Source organism: Littorina saxatilis, linkage group LG1 (genome assembly GCF_037325665.1).
Source record: "Littorina saxatilis isolate snail1 linkage group LG1, US_GU_Lsax_2.0, whole genome shotgun sequence".
Classification (NCBI taxonomy): Eukaryota; Metazoa; Mollusca; class Gastropoda; order Littorinimorpha; family Littorinidae; genus Littorina; species Littorina saxatilis.
In genome coordinates, this window is record NC_090245.1 from 41,598,697 (window position 1) to 41,618,969 (window position 20,273).

Genomic DNA, 20,273 nt, shown 5'->3' on the forward strand with positions numbered 1-20,273 from the left:
GTTTTGCGTTTATCTCCCTTCCTTCGTGTGGCGTCAATCCATATTCCCGTTACTATTTTTAGAAGGTCACTGTCCACAACGCTTTTATCCCGGCGAAGCCGGATACTCCCGTTACTATTTTTAGAAGGTCACTGTACACAACGCGAAGCCGGGTATTCCTCTACTTCGCCGGGTACCCGGCGAAGCCGGGTATTCGGCTCTACTTCTTCCCGGTGAAGCGGGTAATCATCTAGTATATATATTCACAGAGACGCTGACACTGTTTCATAATTTGTTTGTCTGGTAAGTACCGGGTGTGTGAAATTTCTGATGGGTTAGTGACTTTCTTGAAATCACTCCTCCGGCTGACGAGTTAATGTTTTTAGATTTGGCCATTCCTGCAACCTACCCAAGTACGTGTCCCTTGTGTGCCCTTACAAAAAGCCTGTGCGGTTGTCACAATTAATGCTTAGGCCAAAAAAAACAAGAAGAGCAAACGCTCGATCGAGTCACTTTCGCAGTTCTGAATATTATATGAGGCATCAGATGGACAGGAAGAAATTGCTATTCACAACACAATGAGTCACGTTCACATAAAATTTGAGCCCGGTCACTTTTATAGTTTCCGAGAAAAGCCCAACGTTAAGTTGTGTGTTGCCAAACAGAAAAGGCTAGTTATCTCCCTTGTTTTTCTGATAACGTTCGTAAAAGGCTACAGATGTAAATACTTTGATGTAAAGAATAATCCTACAAAGTTTCAATCACATCCGATGAACTTTGTCAAAGATATAAAATGTCTAATTTTTCCTTTGACGCTGACCTGTGACCTTGAAAAAGGTCAAAGGTCAACGAAACCATCGTTAAAGTGTAGAGGTCATTGGAGGTCACGACTAAACAAAATATGAGCCCGATCGCTTTGATAGTTTCCGAGAAAAGATATAAAATGTCTAATTTTTCCTTTGACGCTGACCTGTGACCTTGAAAAAGGTCAAAGGTCAACGAAACCATCGTTAAAGTGTAGAGGTCATTGGAGGTCACGACTAAACAAAATATGAGCCCGATCGCTTTGATAGTTTCCGAGAAAAGTCCAACGTTAAGGTGGTGTCTACGGACGGCCGGCCGGCCGGCCGGCCGGCCAGACAGACTAACACTGACCGATTACATAGTCACTTTTTCTCAAGTGACTCAAAAATTGTCTGTTTCTGGTAACATGGCTAAAAAAAATAGGGTCGGTAGGTAGGGATTTTTTATTAAATTTTTTTTTTTACCCCAAATGTAGACCAATAAAACTAACTTTAAAAATCGCGCAAAGAGACTGGATTCACTATACATAGAGACACTTGAGACACTCAACACATTTACAAATCGTCAGCGGACTTTCGTTTTCACACGTTTTTGTTGTTCATTTTCTCACCCTGTCCTTTACCACCAAAAAAAAAAAAAGTTTTGAGTTTGGAAAAAAAAAGTTTAGGGTCGGCGCCGAAATTTAGGGTCGGTCGGGTGACCAGAAACAGACATTTTTTTGGGGGGGGCCTTAGTGTGACTGCATACCTTAAACCTGTCATTTCTTTCGAAAGCAAGCCAAGCTGAAAGATTCTTTCATGCACTGTACAGCACAGAGGCTGAAGTTAATTAGACTGATACCTCACCGAAAAGTTTATGCTCAGGCTAGGCGTTTTATAAGGGCGCATGAGGAGACTAATTGCAAGTTGCATGGGCCGGTACGTCGGATGGGTAGAAACACACAGACATTAAGGGACAGTAACCAGGGTAGCAAAAAATATATCGGAGCTGCATTGTGTCCCCTCTTGTTTTCTAAAGACAATGAATTAGTTTTATTGGTATACTAGCTGTTGAGCTTTACACACACAGATCCCTACCCCAACTTCGGTCCCTCCTCAAGCCAAAACATCTTAAATACAAGATGAAATAAGTTCTTTGAAGAACAATGACGTAGCGATGCAGAAACATCCAAGTAATGAACATAAAAGGCAAAACAATCTGTTCTAATTATGCTATTATGTATGATAGTACTTATTTCGTCTGCTCTAACGTAAGTCTACAGGTGCGCAGATCAAAAAGCACAGTCACAGTTGTTTCTGTGACAGTGTGAAAATCTGACTGAAGGAGCTCAAGACACACAAAATAAAATGTTTTCATAAGTAATGCATGCAAAAGGTACCTGAAATTATAATCGACGAATTTCTTGCCCTCTCGTAATATATGCTTGTAGAGGGAAAGCACTTGAGATCGTGTAGCAGACATTCTCCTTGGTTCGCTTATATCACGACGCAGTTTATGGCTGTCGTGCAAGTGGTACCACAGTCTTGTGATCTGAAGACATATCTATGCTATTTAAAAGTTATGCTTGCTTCAAATTGATCAAATGAATATACTGCGCACGTTTTCTCTTTTTCATTTATCTGTAGGCTTTGAAAACAATCGTTTTCAGAAAGAATTGAGAGTTTACGACAACCCTATATACGACTTCAATGGCGGCGCCCTTGAACACAACAAATCAAGCGAGGAGTGCGCACATTTGGACTGTTCCTACGAGTGCACATTCCAATCGCAGTGCAAGTTCGTGTGCCTGAGTGCATTTGGCAAATGTCTGCATCGGTCACAACATGGCTTTCAGGTTATATACTTTGTCATTTTCTGCATTGTTGTTCATGGTAGGCTACACAATGAGTGTTATTCTTTTCAATTTCAATTTTCATCTGCAAGTGCAACTTGTGCAAGAGCAAGTCCAACGTCGAGCAATATTCCGCAGACCCCAAAGAGAAGTGGGATACGTCGAATTTGTAGGCTGTATTTGCTGATGCTGTACTGCTCTCTTAGTTTTAAAGAATAACTTTTAGTCTCTGACACTTACCCTGTAGAACATTTGATAATTACTAAATTAGTCAGTAAATCAGAAAAGAAGAAAAAAATCAAAACATCGGTATGAAGGGAAAACATGTAGGCACTGTCATGTACAAATAGCTCGTGAGACGTTTGAGAAAGTAGGGTGCTGCAAAGTACCTGAAACCTGCGTCTCCCCTGTTTGAGAGTCAGGGTCATCAAAACAGATACATGTGAGCCGGGTATAAATCAGTGTTTAATAACCTATACCCTATCCTGGTGTCTCTCCCTGGACTTGTGTGTGTTGCTGTTTTTTTTGTATGTGTGCCTTCGTGCCTGACCTGATAGACCACGGCCTCGATACACAAAGTTCTCCTGTCCCACTTGCAATCCAGGTTTCCCAATTGCTTCGTTTCCGGCCGATTTATGTGGAGCACGTGATGCGCACAAAAATTATTGGCGGTCTAGAAGTGTCGTCTGCGCAATGATCACGGCGGCTTTCTTGACCGCCAAGGACGACCACGCACGTTGTGAGACGTCATTCGTTAGACCTCAATAGTGAACAGTGCGTGCTGTTCATTTGGTTACCACAAGGCAATTAGAGTAGTGCGCAATACTCTAAAGTGTTCCAAAAGCAGTGTTCGAGCGACATCACTTGATCGTTTTCAGGCCCCGAACCCCTGCCCAATTTTACCTGTAGTCTAGCCTCAGTCTAGGATTTGGGTTTTATTTTCGCAGGGAGGTTTCGGCCACCTGGGTACCTACGGGGCATGCCCGATTTTCCATCTATTTAAAGACTGAATATTTTTCTGTATAGATTCTGAAAGTCGTTTCTGGGCCCAGGAGTGCTGCCCAATTTTTGACAGTCTAAAGACTTAGACAATTCTGTATACGGGGAGTATAACTATAAGGGACTGTATTAATTGTTCTCAACCTGAACTTTTGTATAGATATATTTTCTATGAACGAACCCACATGTATGTTTCATTTATGATTGTTTCTCTTTGAACTGAATACAATTTGGAACTCAATTTCATTCTTGTTGACTTTACTGTTTACATTTTGTTGTCAGAAATATCTTGTACGTCACTTCCATAGGGTAATATTTTCAGTTTGCCGATCTGTCTAATTTCAGGTTGAAAGGATTGTGGCTGTCCAGGAGAGGCCTGGTGTCAGTGCGATGGATCTCCAGCCAGAGGATCGAACCAACAGGCAAGACCAGCCCAGGGAGAGCTCTGTTTGGTGACACTGTGGTGGTGGATAACATCCCATACCAGACTGATCATCTCACTAATGTCACTCCTAATATTTTGGCAAAGGTAACAAAATACAGTGTCAACCCCCTTTTTTAAACCTTCAAAAGTCTAAGAATATGATGAGGTCGAATTAAAGCATGGGAATTGTAATTTACCAGGCGAAATTGACTTCCCTACCTGATTTTTTTTGTCACTGAATTTTCTATACTTTGGGAAGTCTTCAAGAAGTCTTCAAGACGTCAAGTTCAGTCTCAATTAAGGATGGCCTTGTACAATAACACTTAACAGAGAGGTAGTCTTAAACTAGAGGTAGATTTACAGTATATTATTATTATTAATATGTACATTTGAAGTGATATGTAGTCAAATGAAAAAGTTGTGAGCAGTTGACCAGTAAGGTAATATATTGTACTACGTTGCAAGCCCCTGGAGCAATTTTTTGATTAGTGCTTTTGTGAACAAGAAACAATTGACAAGTGGCTCTATCCCATCACCCCCCTTCCCTCCGTCGCGATATAACCTTGAACGGTTGAAAACGACGTTAAACACCAAATAAATAAAGAAAGAAAGAACGAGCAGTTGACTTCTTCTGCTTGTGTTGGTGTGTACGTGTGCACTCAATGCGAGGTGTCAGTCATAACAAAAGAAAGTGTGCAGCCTAAGTTGAAACAGTGTTTCATGTATTTCCACATGGATTTATTTTGTTTTGTTCCTTAAACAGATTGGGCGAAATCTACACAGAACAAAACACCACCCTCTCTACCTGATACGCAAGCGCATTGAAAACTACTTCTACAGCCATTTCCTGAACCGTCGCGGCAACCCCCTCTTTTCCGTCAACGATTCCATCAGTCCGGTTGTGACGCTAGAACAAAACTTTGACAGTCTCCTTGTGCCGGAGGACCATGTCAGTCGAGCACCTTCCGACAGCTACTACATAAACTCTTCCTACATGCTGCGAGCGCACACTTCTGCTCACCAGTGTGAGCTGATGCGTTCTGGGCTTGATGCGTTCTTGGTGATGGGGGATGTGTACCGGCGCGACGAGATAGACGCCACTCACTATCCTGTGTTCCATCAAGTTGAAGGGGTGCGGCTGTTCAATCAACATGAGGTATACATAATTGTTGTAAATGTATCAACTTTTATTTTTATAGTTGATATTATTATTATAGATGTTTGGTGGCTTGTTGTCTTTGTCAGACCAGCTTTTTTGCAGGTCAGAGGAGAGCATATTGTCTTCTGTTTCATCGTTATCGACAGAGGCCGCAAAATTTTAACAAATTGAAGGATAGCCTGATTGAACAAACTGAAGACAGAGATTATTTATTGTCCTTAGAATTACAATACAAACTATCCATGGAAAACAACATATTTTTTGTATCTGGGACATTTTGACCTGTACATATTTTCAATCTCGGTTCAACTGACCTTTAGTCCTTAGACTCAGTCAACATCACTATATAACTACCATTTTTGGCTTTACTGTCAGCAGCTGTTCCAGAAGGTTCGCGACTCCACCGGCCTCAACATCTTTGAGCAGGGCGGGAAGCAAACGCCAGACAAACAGGCAACCCACAGCATGGAGACGGCCAAACTGCTGGAACACAGCCTGAAGACAACGCTGATGAACCTCGCGCGACATCTCTTTGGACAGGGTGAGTCAGACGTCTGAACTCTACTGATACAGTTTAACCTGTCTATAATGACCGGCCAAGGGGATGACCCAAAGTGGTCGTTTAAGACAGGTGGTAACTAAGGAAAAGTAAATGTGATAGATAGAAAACCTCGTAGGGGATCCTTTTGGGATTTTGTTCCTCTTTTTTTTTTACAAACCCATACAAACCTGGAAGTTATTTCCAAAAATTGTCTATTAGTATTACAGGTGTAAGTTTGCAGATTTTGATTGTAAGATTCCTGTGGAACAGTCCTTGCAGGCCTATGAAGGGACGTTCACAACTCAGATGAGATTGTGAAATGGAGTAAACATATATTGAGACAAGAAACAAGATTGGTGCTCTACTCCCGGACACAGAAGTACTCATTGGCATGATGTGTACGAAACGCTTAGAGTTAGACAGTTCCTCTCGCATTGAAACCAATCCATCAGACAAGACTTGGGTGTAACTGCAAGGTTACTGTAATACAGAAGGGTCGCTAGGAGAGGTTTAACAGTCTTGTCATGTGTTTCCTTACAGACGTGAAGGCGAGATGGGTGGATCAGTATTTCCCGTTCACACACCCCTCGTGGGAGCTGGAGGTACATCACGAAGGAGAGTGGTTAGAGGTGCTGGGTTGTGGCATCATGAAACAGGAAATTTTGTACTCCGGTATGTCGCTTTTTCACTGGCCTTTATGCAGTCTTATTTTTATTTATTTTGGAAAGCTTCTTTCTAAGGGTCATCTTGAGATAGAAGGAACAACACCTAACTACTGAGCTACGTAGTACATTTCTTGTTCATTATCTCGTAATTATTTGTTCGTGAAATTCAAAGACCACTGTGTCAACATACTAGTCGGTGGTTTAATTTGCCGCTGCGTGTGGGTAGGCCTGTGTATGTCTGTATGTTTATCTGTCTGTCTGTGTTTGTGTGACTGTGCGTGTTAGGGGAGGGGTGGGTGGGTGCAGGTGTGCAAAGTCAGTTGACCTGGACTGGAAAGCTGAACATGAAGCTACACTCCATCTTAGATATCAAACAAGCTTTGTGTGTGTGGGCCAGGTGAGTTGGGCCTTTGGCTTAGGACTGTAGAGACTGAACAGGAAGCTACAAGAAACCTTATCTTTGGGGATTCTCCATGTGTTTTTCTTACAGCAGGGACAGGTGACCAGGTGGGGTGGGCGTTCGGCCTAGGGCTGGAGAGACTGGCCATGAAGCTGTATTCCATTCCGGACATCCGTCTCTTCTGGAGCAACGACTCCGGTTTCCTCAACCAGTTCAAGGACTGTGACCCCAACACCAACGTAACCTACAAGGTTTGTGCAAGTGAATTTAATAATCGAGTGCATGGATTGGTAAAAACTAATTAAGTATCGTTATAATTGACAATGTTTGGAAATTACTTTGTCAGGATTTTCAATAGTTGTGGAAGAGTTGCGCCCTGCTTTAGTGATATCCGGTTACTGCAGGGCACACAATACTTTATCCACTAGTTAAAGGCATCGGACACCGATTGACCCAATAAATAGATTTTGCTAATATTTTGCCTGTGATATTTTTAAAGTATGTTGAAACAAGTGTGAAAAAAATTAAAGAAATCAATCAGACAGACTTTATGATACAGAATTTTGAATATGATGACATGCCAAGAGTCATATAAAGGAGGGTTGGGTAATTGAATGGGGTATCTGACCGATCAATTACAATCACAGGATCTATGTTGTAAGTGGTATTAAACCCTTGTTTACATTTGTTGTAATGATATGTGTTTCTATTTCAATGATTTTAACGTGTCTTTCTGATATGGCTGGAAATAGCGTAATAACATGACGTTTTCGTAGGCGAAAATTAGATCAGTTTCTCAATTCACATGAACATATTTCCTAGGGCATCTGAGCGATTTTAGCCCAAAAAATTACACAATGCAAAGCAAAGTCCACACAATCACATATAAAATCATTAAAACAATTGACTGTGAGTGTGACATTTTCTCACAGACCCGCGCGCAAAACGTACCATTGGCATTACCCCCATTTTAAAAAATGGCATGAAAAGAAGTAAAAGTGATTGTCCTCTGGAAAATATGTATGTTGAGTGTATGTAAACGCTGTGCCATGTATTATTCTCCTTAATCCAGGACATCAGCGCTGCTTCTGAAAATGAAAGTTTGTGTGTGTTTGTGCAGCCTTGATAATTATCTCCCCTTTTATACAATGCATCCAAGAATATACCATAAATTCTTCGTGTGTGTGTGTGTGTGTCTGTGCCAGTGCAGAAAACTAATTTAAATATGCAATTCTTATTATCTGTTAACAGTCGATCAGTATCTACCCATGGTGCACCATGTTTTTGTGCGTACCGTATTTGACGGACTACAAGCCGTTTTTTGTTTTTTTTAATTGCATTGCGGCTTATAAAAAGATGTGGCTAAAATGTTACCTAAACTTGAATAGCATTCACCTAATGGAAGTCGCCGCGGATTTTCATTTCGCTCGATTAGCGATTACCGGTACTTTGTTGTGTTTTCGTCTGCTCGAAATGTGCGCAAAAGTCCCAAAAAAGCTTATTCCGGGCGGGACTACATGTGTGTGTTGGTTACAAATTGTGTGTGATATTTTTCTTCAAACTTTTTCACTTTTCTTCTTTGTTTCACTTGTTTATTCTCGGAGCCGATTTCGCCAAATACCGTACTTTCGTTTGCCTGGTTGTTTTGATTGATTGACACGATCTGATTATATTTTTTTTCGACGGCGGCTAATATAGTGACGCAGCCTATACGTGGCTCGTCCCAATTTTTTTTTTAAGTCGGGGGTGTGGCTTATAAAACGGTGCGTCTTGTAATCCGTCAAATATGGTACTAATGCAGAAAACTAAGTGAATTTTGTAAATGTGATTCTTTGCATCTGTTACAGCCGGTCAGTATTTACCCACAATGCACCAACGACCTGTCCTTCTGGCTTCCGTCTTCGGCAGACTTTGCGTTCTCTCCCAACGATTTCTACGACGTCGTTCGCAACGAAGGAGGCGATCTTGTGGAGCAGGTTTTCCTTGTCGACGAATTTGTGCACCCAAAGACACAGCGGACGAGCCATTGTTATCGCATCATTTACCGACACATGGAACGCACCTTGACCCAGGAAGAGGTCAATGTCATTCACAGGCACATTGAGGAACAGGTGGTCAAGTTGCTTGGAGGAGAAATTCGCTGATTGTTTGGTGCTGTGATGGAAGGGGACTGAAAGTTGGATGTAACAAACGCTTGAAAATCTTAAACTGATGAGGCAGAGCACTTTTTTTAAATATGAGAAAAAAAGGGAAAGTAAGCTCTGTAACTTTGCGTAACTCTCAGTCTCACTTACTACAGTAAAACCTCCCACTAACGACCTTGAAAATGTCCAAAAAATTCGGTCGTAAAAAGGAGGGGTCTTTATTGGGAGTTTGGGAGGTATACTTTTGTCACAGGTGGGGCAACTGTTGGGCAGTTCAGTCTTGAAAGTTGTGTTCGTTATCCCATTTTTTTTCCCATTTGATGGGCATATGGATAAGCATGATGGATGTGTATATCCCAGCGCACAGACGAGCAGACATAACACGCACACACACACACACGCCCCCCCCCCCCACCCCCACCCCCACCCCCCACTACTTCGAGGGCAGTCCTTCAATTGTGACAGCAATAGATGAGAAGATGACAGCCGAAGGCCACTGGACTTGCACGCATTACTGACTACAGACTACCACCCCTGACTCTCGATGCGTGACTAATGGCGTGCGTTTTCCGCGTGTGCTGGGTAATTACGAACTTTGACACTCACTGGTAAAACGGTCAAAGTCGTTATTGACCCTATGTTGGAAGGTCGGTCGTCTGAAAATGGAGGGCGTCGTCCTTGGGAGGTTAGTTACAGTGTGAAAAGCATCCGTGCCGAGAAATTCGGTCGGCAAAAGGAGGGGGTCGTTCTTGGGATAGGTCGTTACGGGAGGTTTCACTGTATAATGCAAATGTCATTTGCATCAACTGATCTAGAGCATTTACTTACCTTTTTTCTCAGTTCTATACGAAAGCTTGGTTAATAATTTCGGATTTGGTGTGTGTGTTTTGATTTTTGGCTCTTTCGTTGTTGACTTTTTCAATCTGCCAATCACATTGTGTAGGGCATTTAATGAGATTAATGAGGTTCGTACCTTTTGTCGAAGGGTAAAATGTGATTGTTTTAAACATTTTGTTCACAGAGAGAAGCTGAGCTTATTTTTCACATTCAGAATGAGACTCCCATTGTATGCACTATGTGCATAATTATTGATGATGGACACTTTGCTTGGATTGTGCTAAGAATTCTGTTTTAACAGTTTCAACTTTCATACAACTATACAGTTTGAAGGGTACATGTCAGACAGGTAAATTGTAGGCATTTAGAATCAAGCATCGTGTGATTCTTCTGAGTGTTATATTTCTCCCTTGCATGTCAAAAGCGTGTTGAAGCCAATCACAAGGAGGAAACTAATTGTAATTAATGCACTTCTTTATCTCCTTTTTCCCTTTACTTCTGTTGCTTAAAATGCTATTTCTTTTTCACTTTGACTTCAGTGCCAACATTACTACTCTGCAATTTTTATTATTTTTATTTTTCTGTTCATTTTTATTTCATTACTTTATTGTCAAATCGCTCAAAAATTCAGGTCACTTCCTCCCTGCAATGTCACGCGCATGCTCTTTTGGCATAATGACTGAGATCTTTTACGTGCCATAGTGGTGACACAGGTGGTGGGACAGATATCGTCTTTGAGTCGGCACATAAAGTTGATCCGTGTCTGTCCCGGCACAAACCGACTCAAAGATAGATTAGGACAATTTCAATACTCTATCAACTGAGCTACCTGCTAATGTTGTTGTGAACATCATTTCTCTCATAGTTGTTGTCACTTTGTTTTGTTTTTGTTGTTGGTGGGGATGATGATGTTTGTGTTACAACCCCCCGAGGGTTAGGGGGAGTCCCATATTGGTTGGGACGAGAAAGAATTTACCCGATGCTCCCCAGCATGTCGTAAGAGGCGACTAACGGATTCTGTTTCTCCTTTTACCCTTGTTAAGTGTTTCTTGTATAGAATATAGTCAATTTTTGTAAAGATTTTAGTCAAGCAGTATGTAAGAAATGTTAAGTCCCTTGTACTGGAAACTTGCATTCTCCCAGTAAGGTAGGTAATATATTGTACTACGTTGCAAGCCCCTGGAGCAAATTTTTGATTAGTGCTTTTGTGAACAAGAAACAATTGACAAGTGGCTCTATCCCATCTTCCCCCTTCCCCCGTCGCGATATAACCTTCGTGGTTGAAAACGACGTTAAACACCAAATAAAGTTTGTGTTACAGTATCAGTATCAAGTTATTGGCAATCTTTTTTTTCTCTTTATTTTGGTTAAAGTCAGATAATACAGCTGGTAAAAGACCCTATTTGTCATCTTTCATTATCTTTTTACTTGTGGCATCATCTTGTGTCAGTGATTGTCGTTTTCCTGGAAATTTGGAAGAAATCGATGAGAAAAAGAAAGAGAGAAAAAAGAGAGAGAGAGTGTGTGTGTGTGTGTGTGTGTCACAAATATTTCCTGTGTACATTGTGTATTTTTGTAGATACATGAACCGGTAAATGACATCTATCTGCTTCACACCGTTTTATTTTCAGGTTGGGTTTTACATGCATGTAAAATGTTATGACCAGAAAATAAATTAATAAACCACCTGTTTCATGCAAGCATACAGTAAGTACTGGTTTTTATATTTAGTCAAGTTTTGACTAAATGTTTTAACATAGAGGGGGAATCGAAACGAGGGTCGTGGTGTAATATTGTGTGTGTGTATGTGTGTGTGTGCGTGCGTGCGTGTAGAGCGATTCAGACCAAACTACTGGGCCGATCTTTATGAAATTTTACATGAGAGTTCCTGGGATTGATATCCCCGAACGTTTTTTTCCTTTTTTCGATAAATGTCTTTGATGACGTCATATCCGGCTTTTCGTGAAAGTTGAGGCGGCACTGTCACGCTCTCATTTTTCAACCAAATTGGTTGAAATTTTGGTCAGGTAGTCTTCGACGAAGCCCGGACTTCGGTATTGCATTTCAGCGTGATGGCTTAAAAATTAATTAATGACTTTGGTCATTAAAAATCTGAAAATTGTTAAAAAAAATAAAAAATTATAAAACGATCCAAATTTACGTTTATCTTATTCTCCATTATTTTCTGATTCCAAAAACATATAAATATGTTATATTTGGATTAAAAACAAGCTCTGAAAATTAAAAATATAAAAATTATTATCAAAATTAAATTTTCCAAATCAATTTAAAAACAATTTCATCTTATTCCTTGTCGGTTCCTGATTCCAAAAACATATAGATATGATATGTTTGGATTAAAAACATGCTCAGAAAGTTAAAACGAAGAGAGGTATAGAAAAGCGTGCTATCCTTCTCAGCGCAACTACTAAACCGCTCTTCTTGTCAATTTCACTGCCTGAGCGGTGGACTAACAATGCTACGAGTATACGGTCTTGCTGAAAAATTGCATTGCGTTCAGTTTCATTCTGTGAGTTCGACAGCTACTTGACTAAATGTTGTATTTTCGCCTTACGCGACTTGTTGTTGCTTGTGTCCGTGTAAGTGTGTTTTCAAGAACTTTCAGTCCCAACAAGGATTAAGAGAAGATAGGGCTGGGGCTAGAGAGGAGGCAGAAAGAGTGTCAATGTGTGTGTAGGGGGTAAGAGAGAGTGAGCGTGTGTGTCTGAGTGTGTCCGTGCGGGGGGGGGGGGGGGGGGGGGCAGGGGGGTAAGTGTGTGTGGGTTTTCTGTCTCTCACTCACTCTTTATCTCTCCCCCCCCTCTCTCTCTCTCTCCTCACCCATTCTCCTTAATAGCCCTGACAGGATTTTCCCATGACCTTGTTTTTTCTCCAGCAAGTACTCATGGTCATAATTCACACAATCTTAACCGGACAATCCCTTAAGCCGGCTTGAAAGCATGCAGTAACACACACTTTTGGGCGGTTAAACTGTATTGGAAATCTACATCTTTATTAAGTAAATTGCACTCAACTCAAAGCATGTGCATGCACATACACACACACACACACACGCGCGCGCACCCCCCGTCACACACACACACATACGTAACATGTACTAATAATGAAATCTACACGGTGACCAACTTTTTTGAACAGACCCACGCACAGTCTACTGATTCTACACACACACATGTCACTTTTGTTTGACCTGTCACCAGTCCAGAGTTTTATGGCTCAATTTATTCTAACTCCGTGTTTATGGCTTTGTTTTGGGGTCACGCGCCGATGAATTGAGTCAAATGAACTTACTTGAAACCACACTCAGTATATAGGTCAGCACCCTGGACTAAAATATAAATACCGGGTATATATATATATAAATTTTTTTGCTTCTTCTGTGCCCACGTGCAAAATTATTGCGTTGGTCTGATAGTTAAAATATGTTTCATAATTTGGTTAAGTCTGCCAATTTAATTATTGCGTAGGCCTAATAGTTCACATTTTAGCATTTGAACCCATGTGTGTTCATTGTAAAGCTTTAAGCATTATTTGTGGTCGTGTCATTGTGACCCTCCACGGTCAAGTAGACCTATGGCATTGCACACAGCTTACCCCTAACCTTTTCCGATTGCTTCGCACTATTATGTGAAGTGTGCAACAAAACTATAGTAGCGTCTCGATGACAGGAAACACTTTTATGACGGGAAAGTGACTTTAAGGCGGACACAGTACAGGGATAACTTCATGACTTTAATGTTGCGTAACAGCACTGAACAAAAATATCGTATCGAAGACACGCTTGAATCTGTAGCCATAAAATGTATGATAAATACTCAAATCTTCACACATTTTTGCGAAATGGCTCTCGATAAAAGGTTGCAGCAACCGTAAACAGATAAAATTGGATCAGTAAAAGTGTCACGGGCATGTGCAGGGCTTAAAAAGGTATTGCAGTGTGCACCATCTGTTCAATGGCCCCCCTTTCCATCACCCCCTCCCCATTTGCCCCCTTACTGTCTAAGGGTTCGCACACTGGTAATATTATGTGTATCTCATGAAGAGAGAAAGAGACAGACAGATGATGCTACACAGCGGGGGCGGGCAAGAATTATGCCAGCCTTCAGTTTTGTGAATATTAACTGTTGCTGCACCTGACATTGAGAGAGTGAGCGATCGAGCGAGTGACTGACTGACTGACTTACTGACTGACTAACTGAGTGATTGACTGATTTATTTATTCATTGATTCATTGAATGCATTGAATCACCGCTGTCAGCATCTGGAACAGCAAGTGCAATTGATTGAATGATTGATTGATTGACCTGATTGACCTGGTTTTCATTCTTTCGGATGAGACGAAAAACCGAGGTCCCTTCGTGTACACTACATTGGGGTGTGCACGTTAAAGATCCCACGATTGACAAAAGGGTCTTTCCTGGCAAAATTGTATAGGCATAGATAAATATGTCCACCAAAATACCCGTGTGACTTGGAATAATAGGCCGTGAAAAGTAGGATATGCGCCGAAATGGCTGCGATCTGCTGGCCGATGTGAGTGCGTGATGTATTGTGTAAAAAAATTCCATCTCACGCGGCATAAATAAATCTCTGCGCCTTGAATATGTGCGCGATATAAATTGCATAAAATAAAATAAATTAAAAAATTAAAAAATAAATCCCTGCGCTAAGAACTGTACCCACGGAATACGAGCGATATAAGCCTCATATTGATTGATTGATTGATCGTTTTCTGGCTGGCTGGCTGTCTGTCTGCCCGCTGAGTGTCTGTCTGTCGGTGTGTCTGTCTGTGTATGTCTGTATAATTATGTTTGTGCCTGTGTGCTAGTTCAGTTCACGCTTGCATGTTGGAGTGTGGGAGTGCATGTTGGAGAGTTGTACGGTACATCGACAGTCAGCTGACAAAAACAAGCTGTAAAGTAGCCTAAATGTGGGAGTGCATGTTGCAGAGCCGTACGGCACATCGACAGTCAGCTGACAAAAATAAGCTGTAAAGTAAGTGTGGGAGTGCATGTTGCAGAGTTGTACGGTACATCGACAGTCAGCTGACAAAAACAAGCTGTAAAGTAAGTGTGGGAGTGCATGTTGCAGAGTTGTACGGTACATCGACAGTCAGCTGACAAAAACAAGCTGTAAAGTAAGTGTGGGAGTGCATGTTGCAGAGTTGTACGGTACATCGACAGTCAGCTGACAAAAACAAGCTGTAAAGTAAGTGTGGGACAGAAACAAGCTGTAAGCTTACAGTAGTCACACCCGTCCGAAGCATATGATGATTGTTTATGGCATTTTACAGCTCATTCTCATTAACTGTTTCCCATTGTGTGTTGCAATTTACTTAAAAGTGGCCTCCTTCTCGTGTACACGATCTTGTGAGGTGTCACTCATAATTATGCAGTCACAAAATTAACGCACGCACGCACTAACAGACACACACATCACACACTCACACACAACACACACACACACACGCGCACACACACACACACACACACACATGTATACAAGCGCACACACGCACCTATTCCGATTCCCCCAGCACCACCACCACTCCCAACCTAACCCAACACACTCAAAGAGAAAGGAGAGATAACCGGGTAGGCTTGGTCAGGGTTGACGCACACACTGTTCCCCCTACGTTAAAAGCTCGCACCAGTATATTTTCAGCGAAAACATGACAATAAAACAAAATAATAATAATAAAAACACCCCAAAAACAAATTAATAAAACTGGTATAATTTCCATCCATGTGACGCATGGCAAAACCCATCTCCTCTCGAATTTCCTCTGTCTAACCGTTTCACATATATATATATCAGGCAAGTGAGAATGTCTGCGTCCGGGGGTAGTGTACCCGTTTAAAATGTGCGTACGCGTTTAGTTCGCTCATTCAGTCGCCAAATGTTTTGCAGTCGAGACGAGAGCCTGATAGGGTTTGGAGAGTGTTTGGTTGTGTTTGATATCGTTTTGTTCAAGGTCAGATTTTATTGTTTTTCTTTATTTGTGTGGTAAATAACTGAGAGGAAAAAACACGAGTGTGTGCATGTGGGGGAGGGGCGGCGAGTGTGTGTGTGTGTGTGTGTGTGTGTGTGTGTGTGTGTGTGTGTGCATATGTGTGAGTGTGTGTGATGCAAGCTTGAGAACAACACACCATAGTTAAACAAGAACAACTGAGTCGCCATGAGGCGAAATTACTACATTTAGCCAAGCTGTCGAACTCACAGAAAGAAAATGAACGCACTGCATTTTTCTTGGATTAAAAACATGCTCAGAAAGTTAAAACGAAGAGAGGTACAGAAAAGCGTGCTATGCATCACAGCGAAACCACTACCGCGCTAGACAGTCTCGTCAGTTTTACTGCGTTTTGCACGAGCGGCGGACTACGGTCGTTGTGAAAAAATGCAGTGCGTTCACTTTCATTCTGTGAGTTCCACAGCTTGACTAATTGTAGTAATTTCGCCTTACGCGACTTGTTTATTTGTTTTGGTAATCTTGTTGAGCGCACCTGCAGTGCGTGTGTCTGTCGTATTTTGCCGCGTTACAACTTTGCACTATTAGTATATGATGAGATAATTCAGCTGAAAAAATTTAAAGAAAACGTTTTTCATTTAAAGTCTTTTGTGTCTGTCTGTCTGTCTGTCTGTCTTTATGTATGTATAATTATGTCTGTCGGTCTGTCTGTCTGTCTGTCTGTTTAACAGCATTTACAACAACGTGTGTATATGTCTGTTTCTCTGCCTGCCTGCTTGTCTGTCTGTGAGCTGTATTTTCACAAGAATGTGCACAGCTTTCCGTATCCACCCTTGTGCACAGCTTATAGACTATCGTGCAAAGTGCACTCAGGATCGTTGGGCTGTTCGTTGGCTTGCTGTGTCCTTATCTCAAGTTTGCTTTTTGAGTCCTCTTTTGTGTTTTGACATAGTCTTTCTATCACTCTGTGTGTTGTTTCGGGGTCATCGACGTTGTTCAACCTTTTGTTCACTGACACACGCTTTCGGTCAGTTGGTATTTTGCGTTGTATTTTGCAGCGTGAGAGTATTTACAAATGATGAGATATTTCAACCGAAGACATTAAAAGAAATGTTTTTGTTTCGTACAGTCTGTTCGTCCTTTGTACTGACTATTATAACATGAAACGTCGAATAATCTGGCAACCAAACGGTCTAGTTTTTTGTGTGGTGGTGGTGGTAGTGGTGGTGTGAATGGGTGTCTGTTTGTTGTTGTTGTTGTTGTTGTTGTTTTTGTTGTTGTTGGTGTTGGTGTTGATGTTGTTTCTTGTCTCGAGAACCCAAGGGGTCATACGATACCGTGTGTGTCTCAGTGTTTGGTCTGTTTATAGGTGGTTTGTTGTTGTTGTTGTTGTTGTTGTTGTTTTTGTTGCTGTTAATGTTGTTGACATGTATTTGTGAGCGTATGTTCCCAAATGCTTCCATTGTATGTTCAATCAGCTCCAGTTTCACCACAACCACCAAAACAACAACAACAACAACAACAACAACAACAACAACAACAACAACAACAACAACAACAACAACAAGCATGTCGAGTGAAGGCAGAGGGGCTGGAGGCCAGTTACTGGATTGGTCCGAGGATGACGCTGAGAGACCAGCCTACATCGTCCGGGGCCGCAACAAACCTGGCGGTCATGTATAATACCTGTTGCTCCTTCTGTGACACTGAGTTGATTTGATTTAAAGGCACCGTCTTTCCTGCGTACGCAATCATGTTCATCACCACAGATCTCTCTAAGCTTTCGCATGGAAAGACAATCCACGCAATCATCACCACAGATCTCTCTAAGCTTTCGCATGGAAAGACAATCCACGCAATCATGTTCATCACCACAGATCTCTCTAAGCTTTCGCATGGAAAGACAATCCACGCAATCATGTTCATCACCACAGATCTATCTAAGCTTTCGCATGGAAAGACAATCCACGCAATCATGTTCATCACCACAGATCTCTCTAAGCTTTCGCATGGAAAGACAATCCACGCAATCATGTTCATCACCACAGATCTCTCTAAGCTTTCGCATGGAAAGACAATCCACGCAATCATGTTCATCACCACAGATCTCTCTAAGCTTTCGCATGGAAAGACAATCCACGCAATCATGTTCATCACCACAGATCTCTCTAAGCTTTCGCATGGAAAGACAATCCTTTCAGTTGGACACATACCAACAATCAATGTGGTGACTGCTTGTTCCCTTGTCAAGTTGTTGTTGTTGTTGTTGTTGTTGTTGTTGGAGGCTGCGGCGGCGGCGAAGGTGGTGATGTGTGCGTGACTAGTTGGTTGGTGGTTTGTACGTGGTATGTTGTTGTTTTTGCTGCTGCTGCTGCTGCTTTATTGCTGCTGCTGCTGTTCTTGTCGCTGCTGCTGCTGCTGCTGTTCTTGTCAGTCGCTGCTGCTGCTGCTGCTGCTGCTTCTGATAATGATGACGATGATGATGATGAAAGAACAGGCTGATTAGATAATGTTGAACAATCAATGCGGTTGATAGTGCAGTGTTCCTGGATGCTTTAATTTTAGGTTCACGCAGCCCCTATCCCCGCCGATGCCACTAATACTTCTAACAGCAACGGCACGACAACATTCAAGTCGAGGGAAGGCAGAGGGGCGGGGGGCCATTTACTGGAATGGTCCGAGGAAGACTCTGAGAGACCAGCCTACACCGGACGTGGCCGCAACAAACCAAACAATCACGTATGACAATTGTGGCTACTTCCTTGAAACTGATTTAATTTTATGTTAAAACTTCAAGGTTCTATATATACTGTTCAAAAAAAGAAACGCATAGTTGCTACTTGCCAAATTTGTTTTATTTTTCGAAAAAATTAACAGAAAATCCAATATTTAGATTATTTGTTTGAAATTTGGTATGGACACAGTTGAATGCACACACAGTTCATTTGCATCTTCAAATCAATCAGTCAATCAATACGATTGGGTGCCGAGGCTGTCAAGTCAGTAGGGGGTGTGACTGCCTTGAGCAGCAACAACTGCCCGGCACCTTCTGGGCATGGACTAGATCAGATGCCGGATATCTTGCTGTGGGATGGTGTCCCACTCCTCCTGAAGTGCCTGCAATAGATCGCGGTGATTTGCCGGCGCTTCTTCTCGCCTGCGCACACGTCTGTCCAATTCATCCCAGAGGTGTTCTATCGGTTTCATGTCTGGCGACATGGATGGCCAGGGAAGCACCTGGACATGGTGGTCGGTGAGGAACTGGGTGGTGAGTCGTGCTGTGTGCGGGCGAGCGTTGTCCTGCTGGAATATGGCATCCTGGTCAGCCAGAAGAGGAAGGGCGTGTGGGCGCAGAATTTCCTCCACGTATCGCTGGGCAGTTATGCGCCCTTGGACGTGCACCAGGGTGCTCCTTCCAGCGGTATTGATCGCCCCCCACACCATGACGCCTCCACCACCATGAACGGGTGCCTCATCCACACAGTTGGGCGCGTAACGTTCGTTTACTCTCCGGTAGACCCTCCTCCGACCATCATGTCGCTGGAGCAGGAAGTAGGACTCGTCGCTGAACCACACGTGTCTCCAGTGATTCCGGACGGTCCAGCGAAGGTGCTGGTTGCCCCACTGCACTCGGTTCTGGCGATGGCGGCGGGTGAGGACAGCTCCTCTGTGAGGTCTGCGAGCTCTCAAACCAGCTTCATGCAGGCGGTTCCGCACGGTCTGGTCCGATAATCGGTGTGGCCCGGGGAGAGCCTGGACAGAAGATGAGGCCGACAGGAAACGATTCCGGAGGTGGCGGAGCCGTATGAAGCGGTCGTGAGCAGCAGTTGTCGCCCTTGGTCTTCCCGCTCGTGGCAAGTCAGCAACGGAGCCAGTGGCTTGAAACCTGACCCACAGTCTACTGATGGTGCTCTGGGACACGTGGAAGTGCCTGGCGATTGCACTTTGACTTTGGCCTGCTTGTAAACGACCCAATGCAATTTGGCGGTCTTCTCTGCTCAATCGGGCCATCTTTCGTCGCTGAATTGTCGTCTGATTTCTTTGTGGCGAACAATCCGCTTTTATGGGTTTTGGAAGACATGGTGAGAGCTCAATATTCCCCGAGTTTCACGAGATTACACTGAAGCATGACGAGTGGTCATGCCAAATGAGCAATTTTGACATTGTAGCCACTGATAACGCATGCGTCACGTGCAGAGCTCACTTGTGGCAATGGACGAAAGGTCGACGACCAGATAAACATTTTCTGCAGTTTGGTGGATATCCTTGTAGCCATATAACTAAATTAACCAAATATTACAAGCTATGCGTTTCTTTTTTTGAACAGTATATGTGAATGCACGAAGACGTGTACCTTTGATGTATTGGATTGATAGAGAATGATACATGGCTTGCTGTATGATACCTTAAAACACACTTCTTCACACAGTATTTTGATTAGTTTTTATTTCAATATGGTGCATTTTTGATCAGGTGTTTGAATGTTTGAATGTTTTGCCTG

The 20,273-nt window shown here is 42.5% G+C and overlaps 2 protein-coding genes across 3 annotated transcripts in view; both read left to right on the forward strand.

The window, feature by feature from the left end:
• The first annotated feature begins 2,462 nt into the window (after positions 1–2,462).
• LOC138969684 (phenylalanine--tRNA ligase, mitochondrial-like) lies at positions 2,463–11,494 on the forward strand. 2 transcript variants are annotated; one of them, XM_070342545.1, is made up of 7 exons: positions 2,463–2,617; positions 3,959–4,142; positions 4,801–5,193; positions 5,572–5,737; positions 6,278–6,409; positions 6,893–7,053; positions 8,650–11,494. In XM_070342545.1, exons 1-7 carry the CDS (start codon positions 2,607–2,609, stop codon positions 8,944–8,946), a joined length of 1,344 nt encoding a protein of 447 aa, XP_070198646.1. In that variant the 5' UTR covers positions 2,463–2,606; the 3' UTR covers positions 8,947–11,494. The 2 variants fall into 2 exon arrangements, with proteins under 2 accessions (XP_070198646.1, XP_070198652.1); XM_070342551.1 differs by having other exon boundaries at positions 5,575–5,737.
• A 5,775-nt stretch (positions 11,495–17,269) lies between these two features.
• Positions 17,270–20,273, forward strand: part of LOC138969700 (sodium-dependent phosphate transport protein 2A-like) — a 29,291-nt gene continuing 26,287 nt past the window's right edge. Inside the window, exons 1-2 of the mRNA XM_070342561.1 lie at positions 17,270–17,449; positions 18,338–18,511. Coding sequence (XP_070198662.1) covers positions 17,342–17,449; positions 18,338–18,511 — 282 coding nt within the window. The 5' untranslated portion in view covers positions 17,270–17,341. The remainder of the gene's footprint in view (positions 17,450–18,337; positions 18,512–20,273) is intronic.